Source organism: Python bivittatus, unplaced genomic scaffold (assembly GCF_059951505.1).
Source record: "Python bivittatus isolate LINGU-HERP-01145 unplaced genomic scaffold, Pbiv_v1 ctg000960_np1212, whole genome shotgun sequence".
Lineage (NCBI taxonomy): Eukaryota > Metazoa > Chordata > Lepidosauria > Squamata > Pythonidae > Python > Python bivittatus.
The window spans coordinates 6927718-6942082 of NW_028277124.1; the positions used below are offsets into that span (position 1 = coordinate 6927718).

Genomic DNA, 14365 nt, shown 5'->3' on the forward strand with positions numbered 1-14365 from the left:
CTTACTTTTAGATGACATAGAAAAGACAACAATTTTAAACCTATTTGTGGTGAGGTCAAAAAGGATTCAGACCTAAAGACAACTCATTTACCATAAAAATGCACAGATAATAAACAGTTCACCAGTAATCTAGAACCAGGGTAGCCACAAAAAGAATATTTTAGAGCTGGAGAACATGGATGAAAGGAAACCAAAACTATTAAGGGACTGAAGCAGCTCCCCTGTGAAGAAACACCAAAGAATTTGAGGCTTCTTGGGAATGAAAGCAGGTTAAAAAAAACCATCCTAGAGATAGAACAAATCATAAATAGTATGGAAAAAATTACAGAAGAATGTTTTTGTGTATATCCTTCAGCATTCAATTTTATCCACTGAAACTAATTACCGTATTTATCGGCCTATAACACACACAGGTGTATAACATGCACCTTAATTTTAAGAAGGAAGTTTGAGTAAAAAAACCTAAATTCAAAATAAATGACTTGGAAGCATAATAAAGGGAGCTCTGAACTTTCTGTTTATTAATATTTATACCACTTATAAGGTAAATACGTAAAATGAAAGAAAAAGCACCTCTTTGAAGGAAGAAAACGGGCGCTCTCCATCTCTCACACGAGCACCTGGGTTCCACAGACCAGGAGGTGAGCAACGGGCAAGTGAGCGAAAACTCTGCTTCCCAGCGCTCGCATGAGCAAAAACCAGCACTGGGGAGCATGGTTTTTGCTCATGCGAGCACTGGGGAGTGCAGTTTTCGCTGGCACGAGATGGGGAGTGGCGATTTTCACTCGCGCAAGTGCTGGGGAGTGGCAGTTTTTGCTCGCTCGCCTGCTTCTCACCTCCAGAGCTTGCCCTGTTATAGCCCTGGCTCAAATGAAGGCGCCACTCTCCCAGCCCTGGCGCTTGAGTATCGGCGTATAACACGCAGCTAGGATTTCAGCCCCAAATTTTAAGGACAAAGGTGCGTGTTATACACCGATAAATATAGTATATGAAATTGCAGGATGAATAAAATAAATATTTCTTGAAATAATATATAGTTAACGTGTATAGAGGAATTCTTTGCCACTAGAAATGGTAATTACCACTATTTAAGAGGTCTTAAACTCAGGCTTGACTCCCTGATGAAGGAAAGGATGGAGAAAATATGTGTCCGTTCCTCATTCTTTCAGACTTACTCTCTGCTTTCCTGTCATTTCATGTATTACCAGAGTGATTAGGAAATCCTAGAGATAAGCTGTGTTAATTCACCAAGGGCCCTTTTTTCTGCAGTTGTCAAGCCAAAGTTACCCATCAGTCTCGGTTTTTCTGCAGGAATTCTAAACCCAGTTTTATCTTCCCAAAGAACTGTTATCAGGCAAAATGAAGGTTTCAATGTTCTATACAGAAATAGGGGAGCAGCAGAATGTTTTATCGACAGGATTGGTAACTCTTTTTGCTAAACAGCGTGAATACTTCCACCACATGTTGGTGATGCAACAATATTATATTAAGACTTAGTGCTCATTTTTATTTGATAGGATTCAGAAATTGGTTTTTCCTGTCCCAGGCTCTTTCATCTAAAAGGAAAAAATTGGCCTCACCTAGGTATTTTTGGAGGAGAGTGATTAAATTTGGGGAGAAGTCAGTAACTGAGCAAAGAGCTTATCCTCACTGTCCTCTTGCCCCACTGCCAGATTAGGCTGGCAACAGTTCCTGAAGGGGAGAAACCAATGACGCTGCCTTCTGTTAATCCCCCACTCACTGTCAAAGTGCCTTCAGGGAAATTTTCTTCTGCTTTATTTCTGGAGTACACTTTTCCATCTTACTATTATTAGATTTTTATCTTGCCTGTATGTACGAATGTGTGTGTATGTGTACTGTATGTGTGTGTGTGTAGGCAAAATATAGTCAACTCAAGGCAGTGAACATACCTAATACTCCTCCCTCCTATTTTCCCCATAGTAACAGCCCTGTGAAGTGGGTTGGGGTAAGAGAGAATGACTGGCCCAAAGTCACCATTCCTCACAAAAACAACCCTGTGAGGTGGGTTGGGCTGAGGGAAAGTGACTGGCCCAGAGTCACCCAGCCAGCTTTCATGCCTCAGGTAGGCCTAGAGTCTCCTGCTTTCTAGGCCGGCACCTTCACCAATGTACCAAACATACATCTCATGTTATGTCTCCATCTCCTGCCTTTTTGGGACAGCATGGTTCAGTTTGTTGTAGGCTCACCCCAGCAGTTCAGTGTCAACGCTTGCCATCTTCTTTAAAACATTTTAAAGCTACCTTTTTACTACGAGTGCTGTAACGGTACAGTGGTTATAGTTCTTCCTTTGTAAACAGAAGTTGTTGGTTCAAAATCCAGCAGAAATGTTTGGATTTTTTAAATTACTTTTTTCTGCCCTACAAATTATTTGGGTTATTTGGCAGCTGAAGGTTAAATCCTTCTAACTTCAGATGACTGGAAAAATAATGAAACAGTGTGCCACTAGAGGGAGGGTGTGTGTGTGTGTGTTTTAAAAACAGAAAAATAGGAAGCTCAAGGAAAGAAAGAGTAAAAAAAACTCATTTCTGCCAGATTCTGACAAAAAAGCAACATTTTGTCTATAGTTAAATAAGTAAATAATATAATAAATTAACACTCAGTTTAGCTGGATGGATGGATGGATGGATGGATGGATGGATGGATGGATGGATGGATGGATGGATAGTGTGTATATGTATGTGTGTGTGTGTACCTACTTCAGCAGTGCATATACACTCCCTTTCTCTTTCTTCACATATACAATCATATAAATATATTTACATACCTACATACTTAAATGTGTTTGTGTTTGTCCAGGAAGATCTGTCCACAAAGAGGAAAGCAATTGGCCATTGCTTTCCTGGAACAGAAAGATGGGAGAGCGCAGCAACAGGGGAACAACATAAGGAAGTATATGGATGCCTGTGATTCAGACTAAATAGCTTGCACACTGTTGCCATAGCATCTCAGTCTGGACAGGATTTTCTTAAGCCAGATTAAAGTTAAACTGGCATGAGCAGAGAGATGCCCAGAGAGAGCACTTCCAGACAAAGCTTTAATCAAGCAGCTGCTCTGCCTCATTCACATATTGACTTACCTTTGCATGTGTATATATGCACAGCCCTTTTGTTTTGGAGGGGACAGTTTTTCTTGATACAGCCAAGTTTAACAATATGACAGAGACGTTTCATTAATACTCCCACACATTCTAAAGTTTTGCACAGCTGTATAAAGCATAAGCTTCCAGCATAACTTTATGGCCAATAATGCTGCTGGGTACCATTCTTAGAAAATAAAATGGTGGATGGATACACTGATGCTTTGTTGGCTTTCTGGTATATGATATTTTCGTGTGGCAATCCTTTTGTGAAATTGCTGATACCACAGTATCAAAATTTTAAGTTTATCCATGGAACTGAAAAAGTGGAAGACCTCTAAAAGAGCTGCACAATGTACTTATTTGGTAGCACCATGCTGTATCTACCTGGAAGTTCTACTTTTCCCTGAACATAGGATTCCTTAGGGAAATGGTATTTAAAAAATCTGTGTTAAGTGATTTATAATAGGTGTAATGAAGTTCCTATGGATAATACTTATGTATCCCCAAATTTGAAAAAAGTACCTTTAAAGAATTAAACTCTTAGTAGCTGTCAGAAGCGTTTACATCTCTGCAGGGAAAGGATAGCTGCAGTGAAGTCAGACACACTATTTGAGGGTCATTTGCTAATCATGAACACTAAGAACCACACAAGTAATGATTACAGAGAAATGTTGCCATCTCCCCACAAACAAAATGTTAGCATGTTTTAAGTAGAACAAATCTGAGCTGAATAGTATTTCCTCCATTTTGACATTATTTATTAAGTAGTACTTTTCAGAATTGGCGAGATATACTGTTGTTGATTTATGTAGTGTCTTGTTGATTTATGAAGTGCCCAATGGGTTTATTAACCTTATTTACTTTGTCCTATCCAAGTTTTATTATTTAATCTTATTGAGAAATGAGCAAAAATCTGCAATATGTCTGTCAGAAGAAAACATTTTATTATTGTAATTTTTTTTGTTCTAGTTTTGCCTCATAAATATTCTTTTGAAGAATGCCACAGATGAACCAAGTGAAACTTCAAGGTAAAATCATGAATGAAACAGAAACTACTACAAAATATAATTAAAGAATAAATATTGGTGAAAGAATGACATGTCTGCCTGTCCAGGATAAAAATTATTTCAGCTTCAACTAAAGTATAGATATGTAAGGAAAAAAGTAAAGCCAATGGTCCACAGAAGAGGGCAAAAAATAATTATAACTCTTTACATGTATAAGAAGGCCCTTCACATTGCAGAGCTAAAGTATAAACATAAAAAATGAATACAACTTAGGCAAAAGACCAAGCGTCAGTTTTATGACAGAAACATTAGTAGGGCTTGCATTTAGCACTAAAATGAAAAAAACTGATTACTCTAAAGCAGTGGCAATCTGAACCTTGTGCATTGTTGATTATAATTCAGTTGAAGACACTACTAGCACTGAAAAATATAGAAGACTTTGTGACTTACCAGATTAAACTTTTTTTCTTAAGGTGTTTAGCCCTCTGCTGTCTTGGACTTTGGATATGTGAAGAACTTGAACACTGTACAAACCATCCTCAAGTAAAAGATGCAATAAATGTTTTTGGTGTGACACTAAAGGTACAAATATCGCAAATTATTTTGACTGTACAGAACTGTGTGGGCTGACCTCAAAGAGTATTCAGATGCTAAGCATATTTTGTTAAGTTATTCAGAAGGCTCACTTGTTTGGTCTATTATCCTATTTTTGAAAATATCAGATAGAAACATTTGCCATATATTTGAGACAGTGAGTTATTTATTTGTAGATTGTTTACTTTCCCAAGGTATACCCACAGTAAGCTTTTAGAGCAACAAGTCTTGTGATATCTAAACAAAGCTGTTACAATACAAGCTTTTATAGAGGGCCCATTTCATAAAACATATGAAGGGCTGCATTGGAATGATGCACCTGGAATCTTATATAATTATTTGCTGAGTTATAGGAAAAGGAAATGTCCCATGTAATTGTATTGAAATAATAGCCTGATTTGCATTTTTCGCATTCTACACCTTTTATTTTCTATATGTAAGTTTGCAGTAAGTTTGAAATTACTCAACTAAATTAAAAACAAAGCAAAAAACTTTCTTACCATCTTTGAAAGTGAAATTTCTTTTTCTTAGCAAATAATTAATTTTAGAATAGGTTTAGCATAACATTCTGCTAGGAGGGATCAAACAACTGTCTTGAGAATTGTTAACCCCATCCCTTCTTAAGGGAAAGCTGATGTAGCTGGCCTGAATTATGGAGGTAAATCAAGGGAGGTTGATGAGATTGTAGCATCATTTACATTGGATATAAAGTTACGTAGTATACACAGGCCAATTTAATGTTACCTCCAACATGTGTATATGGATGATGGATAGATCCCACATTTGGGAATTTATGTAATTATAGAGACTGAGAAAGAACATTTTAGAAACATAGCAGTCTGCTTATGATGCTCTTTGTCCTTTATTTCTCATTAATTTGTTTTTCATTTTTGCAGTTTTCTAACAAGCAGATTGCACAGGCAGCATGTGATATCTTTCAGTTATTGACATCTTACTGGGAAAAACTACAGAAATACAACATTTCTCTACCGCAAAAAATTATTGAAGTATGTTCCAAAATATTTATATATGGCAATTGGTATTTGTTTATAATGGTAGCTTTTTAAGTGAAATGTAATGTCTTATTTGGAGCAGACTTATTTTAATCTTCCTGTGCTAATGGAGTTGCTGTGCACTTCGATAGCTGTTTAAATAATTATAAAATGTTTTTTAGAAAACAAACCTCTTCATGTCCTCTCAACATTTATAGGGTTAGTAATTCTGTAGTGGTGTATTTGAGCCCTCTCTGCTGTCAAAACCATCTGGCTGCAATTTACTATAAAACATATAAGCTAATTAGGCTTTATTTTCTTCCTAACAACCCACAAAATATGGTACAGGAACCAATATATTGCTGGTTCCATTTTTTTTTAATGTGCCTACTTCAGAAGTTGTAATGGAGTTTTGTCATAGTTTCCTTTTATATCTCAATTTTTAAAACATTACAGTGGAACCTCGGTTTACAAACTTAATTCATTCCGTGACCCTGGTCGCACCCTGAATTGGTTGCAACCCGAAGGAAATTTCCCCATAAGGTTCAGTGTAATTACCGTTAATCCGTTCTGGCGTGGAGGACGGGGAGGCGGCTATTGCTTGGAGGGAGAGTCCCCCTCCCTATGACCACGTGTCAGGGGCGGAAAATGGCCGCAGACCATGTGTCAGGGGCAGAAAAATGGCCGCGGACCACGTGTCAGGGGAGGAAAAATGGCCGCGGACCACGTGTGGGGCAGAAAAATGGCTGCGGACCACGTGTCAGGGGCGGAAAATGGCCGCGGACCACGTGTCAGGGCGGAAAAATGGCCGCAGACCACGTGTCAGGGGCGGAAAATGGCCACAGACCACAGGGGCGGAAAATGACCACAGACCACGTGTCGGGGCGGAAAAATGGCCACAGACCGTGTCATGGGAGGGAAGATGGCCGCGTATCCTGTTCGTACCCCGAGGCGGAGTTTGCAAACCGAGGTAAATTTTTGCGGCCGGAGCTGGTCGTAACCTGAAAAGTTCGTTAACAGAGGCGTTCATAACCCAAGGTACCACTGTATAAGGATTACTGCTTAAATTAGTTCTCTACCTGGAACCTCAGCTGGATTGGTTCATACGGCTAGCCCTTTGCACCTTTAGTCATTTCTAGAAACAGTTTATTCTCATTTTAGTGGCAGTTGCATCTATTTACAGATTTTTTGGAGATGCAGTTCTGTCTGAGGATTCTCAGTTGTGCATTTTTCATGACATAAAGTGGTCTTGCATCCAAATCCTTCCTTTCTGCTGAAAGTTAATTTGGTTTTTCATCACACCCAGGAAGCTTTGCCTCCATCCTTCTGGAGGAGAATGAATTTAGTTCATTCTAAGGAACAGTGCTGGTATGTTGGATATAGATCACGTTCTACGTTTCTATTTAGATAGAATACCTGAATGGGGAAAGTTGGGCAACTTACTAGTTTCATACTCTGGCTTCTCTTCAGATTGTATAAATCTTTGCCTAGTTTCATTTAATAGGAAAATGTTGGACAACATTTATATAAGTCCATCATTCACAAACATTCCAAATATATCAAGGCATCAGAAATTAGCTGGTAGGGGAATCTTTACTCATTTCATTAGACAAGGATACCCTCTGCTGTCTTTAAGACTGGCATTTCTACAGTATATTAGCTATCCATATGTCCATTCACATAGTCATTCATTATAAATATTATATTATCAGCTATTGCAGCTTTGGTAGAAAGCTGCGGGACGTTCTAGGGCATTAAGCTGCTGATTGCTGAAACTCATCTTTGCAAGGTCAAGGAGCGCTGACTGCAAGTCTCTGAATTAAAAGGAAATACCACTGTTACAAAATTTTCTTCCTTTTGGAAACTTCGGTAATTGTTTCTTTTAGGTTAACAGAGTTGGAGAAGGTAAAGGGTATATATTTTATTTCAAAGTAATTATTCATATTTCACTAACATTTTTGAGCTGTCCTATGTGTTGACTGATTTGGGTAAACCAAACATTTCTGTAAATTTATTCTGAAATTGCTTTGACACAGATCCTTGTTGCCACTATTGCATTTCTGTTACCAAGTGCAGAATACTCCTCTGTGGAAAGTGATAAAAAGGTATGTGATGATAAGCTGCCTTCATTTTAGCCTAATGTTGCATAGTTAACACAAGAAGCTAATGTTTAAATTAGGCACTTTGGTTTGTATGATTGACAATTGCTGTTTTGTGGGGAGAGAGCAAATTTCTCCTTTAGGCTTCAAATAGATGACCAGGGACCCTTCAAAATAACGTTACTGGTGATGGATGGTATTTGTTCATAGATTTTTCAGTTCATATTCTCTTGATTACACATCATATATTTCCTGGTAAATTTTCTTTTGTTAGGTCAAGTTTTCCGGCTTTCTAAGTAGAACTAATATTTGGACATTTCTGTTTTAGTTTATAGTTTCATTATTACTTTGCTTATTGGACTGGTGCATGGCGTTGCCAGTGAAGATACTGTTGGAGCCTGTATTTACTTCCAGTTTTGAAAATCAACATTCTTCTAATACTCCATTGCTTGATTATATTTATAGGGTAAGCATGGTCATATCTAAATATTTCACTTCCTAGTACCTATTTATATAAACAGCAGCATACTGAAACAAAATTACAGAAAACTCATATTAACAGGTTTTGAACTAGGTTTGATGGCCGAACTAAGCCAGGCTTTGTGCACAGCTGTCTGAGATCCTGCCCTTGTTACACCAGTTTTGTCACTGACGCATGTGCTACGGACATTGCTCATTCTTTTTCAATTGTTCCAATATATTAGATACATTTTCAAATGTATCACTGTCACATTTGTTTTTCTATATACTTTATGTACTTTAAATGTGAAGTAGAACAGGTGTTCAGGAACATTTCAGTACCCCATTTCAGATTATGGCTGTTTCCTTATATCTGCTATTTAAAAAGATGCTGTTCAAGGGATTACTCATGCAGTTTCATGTTCAATTTAGTAGTGTTCATAACAATTAAAAGCTCAGGTTGGAGTGATTTAGCATCTCTAAAGTGTCTTCTCTTGAAGAACTTTGTGGTATTTCATTTTTTATATTTTTCTTGTTTTATTGCAGATCCTGAACTGTTGTGTTTATGGTTCAAGTCTTTACACACAGCAAAGCCATTATCTTTTAACTCTTGCAGACCTCTCCAGTGAGATCTATGATCCCTTTATGCCCCTAGGAAATGTTAGGAATTCTGAACTGATTCCGTTTCAGTCTTCTGCAGACCTGAATAATTTGCTCACTGTTGCTGAAGGTAATAAATAATTTGAAAGAGAACAGTACCTTTTAAGTCTATTCATTGAAAACTCTGAAAAAGAAAAATACATGTTTTACAAGAACTAAACCCCAATAGATGTAAGCATTATGTTTAAGATACGATAAATCCTCAATTTGGAGGTGGCATGTTGGAGCATGTACTGATGCAAGTTGCTTCCACCTGACTTCCTTCTCTTCTTCACTACAATTTCTCGTCCATATTTCAAGCCTTTCTTGAAGACCAGGGGGTTCATGCAATACTTTTTCAAGGAGCTGCAGCAAGGCAAGGGGGAAGCTTCCTTTTCAATAAAAGCTACTTTTGGAACGGTTTTCATACTTAGATAAAATCCTGGACTGACATATGCAAACAAGAGAAACCTAACTATTATTATATAATAACAGTTGGCAAGAATACTTCATAAAGGGATTCTCCAATAATAGTCTAGAACCCAATAGTTTCAGATATGTTTGTGCTGAGGTTCAAGGTTTATAATAACCCAGAAGATAATTCAAGAATAATATGTCACAGTGATATTCAGTCTCTGCTCCAGGGATATTTGCACCCTGCTAGGAAACTGCAAATGGTTCTTAGTGTGGATGTCGACTTAAAACTATGTTTTAAAATAATCAAAATAGCATGGGATCACCAAATCTCACTAGGTTTTGGCAATCTTTGCCCCAAATCTCCCAAAAGCCAATGTGGTATATTGGTTTAGATGCTCAATTTAGATGAGGGTTACCTTTGCCAAGTCGTTCACACTCAGCCCAGTCTAACTGGGGATGAACTTGGGGGAGGAAATGGCCATGCATGCCATCTTGAGCTCCCAGAGAAAAAGATGAGACAGAAATGTAACGTGTATGTATGAGTAAATAAATAAATAAAAGTTTAAGTTGACAGCTCTATAAGATTTGTCAATCTTGTGAGATTTAAGTAATAAATTTGTGTGGAGGTGTGTGTGTCTTTCACTTTTATTCAAGTTGGAGAATTTGCAGATACCCTCTAGGAAGATGCATGTAGCATCCTACACACAGCTGCTGCATTGCTGACTAATTTCTAGCTTATGCAGTAGTTTTCAAAAGTTTTGGATGATGATGATGATGATGTCTGCATAAAAAAAAAGATTGGAAACTGCTGGTTTATCACATCCCTGTAAATTTGTAGAATTTTCCTTTGTAACCAAAGGTCATTGAAGAAAGTGAAATTGTAATCTGAAACAAATAACACACTTCAGATAATTTGGTTATTATTCATATGCAAATAAAATGCATTCAGTATTTTAATAGTAAAAATTACCATGTATAAAAATGACATTACCTTGGCAATCACAGTATAATTCTTATAGACTTTTCCTTATAAATATAAAATACACATTAAAAGATTTGCCACCTCATAAAGTTCGCTTCCTTTCAGTCTTCCTTCGTGTCAATATATTTCTTTTTTAAAAAAATCAGATCTGTCAACTTTTCCTTCCCACAAATGCAACTGAAATTGGTGCAAGGATTTTTTTTCCTACTAAACCTTTAAAGTAAGCAATCGGTAACTGATATCTCAACAGTTTGCTTACAAATCTTAGATCAGGGATAGGGATCTTATAGTTAAAATGCAATTGCCAGCATCTCTCATGCTGTCTGAAGCAGCAGGGAGAGATTAATAGTTGATACAGTAACAATTTTAAAAAATGTTTAGGACTACTAAATAAGGTTCACAACCTTGTAACAGCTTTTGGTATACTAAGGCATTACAGAATATTCAGCTGCTATTTGCAACTCCCTCTGTCAACATACTGTGCATCCTAGATCCTAAATTTAAATTCAGAGCATGCAAATTAAAATGATTCCTAAAATAAGTCAAAGAGAAATCAAATGAAGTATTTCCTCTAAGGGCTTAGCTGCATTGCCTAGTTGCCCCATCATCAGCAACTGTATTTTAAGGGCAGAAATCAATGCCAGCCTTTGCATATAGGTAGTCCTCAACCTACGCTGAACAAATTATGGTTATGACCAGTCCTTGGAGTTCCAGCCATCCCAGCACCCCCATGGTCACGTGATCGCGATCTGGGCGCTTGGCAACTAGTTTGCACTTATGACTGACTGCAGTACCCTGCAACCACGTGATCACCATTTGCAACCTTCCCTGCCAGCTTCTCCAGAAAGTCAGTGGGGAAGCTGGCAGGGAAGGTTGCAAGTTGCTGGGGTAAGTTTCCCCCACCCGCACACCTCCCCCAGCCCCTCTACGCTTGCACTGCACCAACCACACACACCCCTGCACACCCTCCCTGACCTGCACCATGCCTTCTGCATATCCCCTTGCACCCTCACTCACTATCCTGATGCACACTGCACCTCTCACACACCCTCTCCCACCCTTGTGCACCCCCTCTGACTCACACTGCACCTCTTGTGTACCCCCTCCCACCCTCATGCACCTGACCCACACCCCGCCTCTCGTGGACTACCTCGTACCCTCCCCACACACTCCCTCCCCCACCCGACAGCAGCAACTTACCTGCCTGTGGCCTGGGACTGACTTTGGTTGTGGGAAGCCAGCAGGAAGTTGCCTCGCCTAATGACCATGGGATTCGGTTAACAACAGCAACCGGGACTGCAGGGATTGCCATCACTAAGCAATGTGGTCCCGCTTTATGACCTCATTGCTTAGCGACAGAAATTCTGGTCCCAGTTGCCGTCATAAGTCGAGGAATACCTGTATCTCTCTCCTATCACAAATTTGACCTCTGGGTCCATTTCCTGCATTTTGAAAGTGGTCGTTTATGTCGCCTTGAGTACTATTGTCTCTTTCAAGCTGTGGTACTTTATTTCCTTATAACCCTAGAAGTTCATTGACTACTTTGCAGAAGAAGGAATACTCCCTCAAATGAAGCAATATTTATCTTTATCTCTAAGAGCTTCTAAGACATTTCCTTTTCCAACAGCAGTTAAATAGCATAGCGTATAACCTTTTTATCTCAAGTGCCTGGAAAAAAGATGAAATCATGGAATCCTGTACTTTTCTTCTTTAAAGCCTCCAACTTCCTAGGGAAAGCTAGCTAAGGAAAGAATATAGTAAATTAAAAAAAAACACCATCCACCACATTTCTGCTGGGTTCTGAATCAGTAAACTTTTACTAGGTAAAGCTCTTAGCCACTGTGCTATTTTACTTCTGATGTTAAAGGGAAGATCTAGAAATCATAGAGCAAAATGGTTCACAAAAAAGGATGTTTTGTTTTAAAAGCAGTTGTTGGGGTTGCATATCTGTGCATCCTGGTACTTTAACTTTGTATATATAATTTTTATATTTATATGTGCGTGGTATGTAAGCCCATACACATATGTACATATATTACATATATGTAAAAGTGTATATGTGGTGGCATATTAAGAGATTTGTCTGAATTTGGAATGCTTCTAACACAGAACATCTGCTAGGGCTTATATATATATAAGTGGTTATTGAAATGTGATTCAGAAATTAAACAAGTCAAAGACTACATGATTGTGTGGATGCAGAATTTAAACAGGACAATTAATATGCAACAAAGGGGATATCAGTGGAAGGCAGATATTAACTTTACTGTGAATATTATGGTCAGGAAACACTGGTATGAAAAAAATTTTTGTCGGTATATTGTTCCATTGTTGATTGCCAAAATGAATAATACATATTCAGAACACTCTTGGAAATGTAATAACCAGGTTTGATTGTTTTTCCATATCTGGTAGCAATGTCACAAAGCTCAGCAGCTTTAGAAAATGATTCATCGTAGGATGAAACAAATGCTTACTTAAGCTTTTCTGCTAGTTGTTTTTCTGTTAAGTATCACCAAACCTTAGATTCCTACACAGTATAGCAAATTGACTTTATAGATATAAATGCTGCTAGTATACTCTATGCTTTTCACTGGAAATTACATTTTGCCATATCCGATTCAGATTTTTTTCAACATAAGGTTTTAGAACACTAGATTTTTTCTGACTGACCATAAAGTTAAGGATTGACTGCTTCAGATTCTTATTACTTTGACTACTAATTCTTATTACTTTGGCTGTTTTTGTCAAACTCTGATCTGCTTCTAATATTAGTTCTTAAAGTGCTAAACTCTATGATTATCTTTATATGCATTCCAGTATAATGTGACTTATAAGACAAATAGTGGATTTTTTTCTTATGGAAAGAATTTACAGAATATTAAAAGAAAAAAAACACTATTTTGTATTTTGTAAAATTTTAATATATTCCCTTTTTCCCCTCTTCACAATTTTTTTGTTTTGTTTTGTTTTCAGTGTTCAGGTATCATTAAATAAATTTAAACAATATATTTTTAAAAGCATGCATGTGGATTAAGATTTGCAGTTTTAATTAATTAAATTAAATTAAATTAAATTAAGGAGAGCAATTGGGTGTTGCTTTTCTGGCACAGAAAGGTGGGAGGCAGCAGTGGAATTGTCCAACGGGATGATGTAGTAACCTTCAGTCTGGACTGTATACCGTGCATGATGTTGCCAAACTGTCTTAAGCTGGTTTAAACTTTAGATGTCTTGAGCACAGATAGGAGCAAATTAAACAGTAATTGCATATGCACCCCTCATTTGGAATAATAAACTGCTCCGGATCTTTTGCTCTGTTATGCAGATTTTTGAAAATCTGTCTCCTAACGTTTCTTTAATCTTCAGTTTGTGGTTAAATAATGTGGTGTCTTTAAATATACTGGGAGCAAACCTATCTCTGGTTTCAAACCCACAAATAGCATATCTTCAGATACTATTCTTAAAATGATTAATTTCGTGTCAGACTATACAGTCAGGTCCAGAAATATTGGGACATCGACACAATTCTAACATCTTTGGCTCTATACACCACCACAATGGATTCGGAATGAAACAAACACAATGTGCCTTAACTGCAGACTGTCAGCTTTAATTTGAGGGTATGTACATCCAACTCAGGTGAACGGTGTAGGAATTACAACAGTTTGCATATGTGCCTCCCACTTATTAAGGGACCAAAAGTAATGGGACAAGTGGCTTCTCAGCTGTTCCATGGCCAGGTGTGTGATATCCCCTCAGTACCCCAATTACAATGTGCAGATAAAAGGCCCAGAGTTCATTTCAAGTGTGCTATTTGCATTTGGAATCTGTTGCTGTCAACTCTCAAGATGAGATCCAAAGAGCTGTCACTATCAGTGAAGCAAGCCATCATTAGGCTGAAGAAACAAAACAAACCCATCAGAGAGATAGCAAGAACATTAGGCGTGGCCAAAACAACTGTTTGGAACATTCTCAAAAAGAAGGAATGCACCGGTGAGCTCAGCAACACCAAAAGACCCAGGAGACAACGGAAAACAACTGTGGTGGATGACCGAAGAATCCTTTCCCTGGTGAAG

At 37.9% G+C, this 14365-nt stretch overlaps 1 protein-coding gene across 8 annotated transcripts in view; it reads left to right on the forward strand.

The window, feature by feature from the left end:
- RALGAPA2 (Ral GTPase activating protein catalytic subunit alpha 2) overlaps positions 1 to 14365 on the forward strand; it is a 234083-nt gene that overhangs the window by 98843 nt on the left and 120875 nt on the right. For 7 of the 8 annotated variants that reach the window (XR_015794244.1, XR_015794245.1, XM_088131538.1 and 4 more), the window contains 7 exons: positions 2818 to 2910; positions 4070 to 4128; positions 4581 to 4689; positions 5598 to 5708; positions 7730 to 7798; positions 8121 to 8258; positions 8798 to 8981. Coding sequence is in view for 6 of the 8 variants with exons in the window: in XM_088131538.1 (XP_087987664.1) it covers positions 2818 to 2910; positions 4070 to 4128; positions 4581 to 4689; positions 5598 to 5708; positions 7730 to 7798; positions 8121 to 8258; positions 8798 to 8981 (763 nt within the window). In the remaining 2 variants the exon portion in view is untranslated. The remainder of the gene's footprint in view (positions 1 to 2817; positions 2911 to 4069; positions 4129 to 4580; positions 4690 to 5597; positions 5709 to 7729; positions 7799 to 8120; positions 8259 to 8797; positions 8982 to 14365) is intronic. The other variant, XM_088131539.1, reaches the window with a different exon arrangement.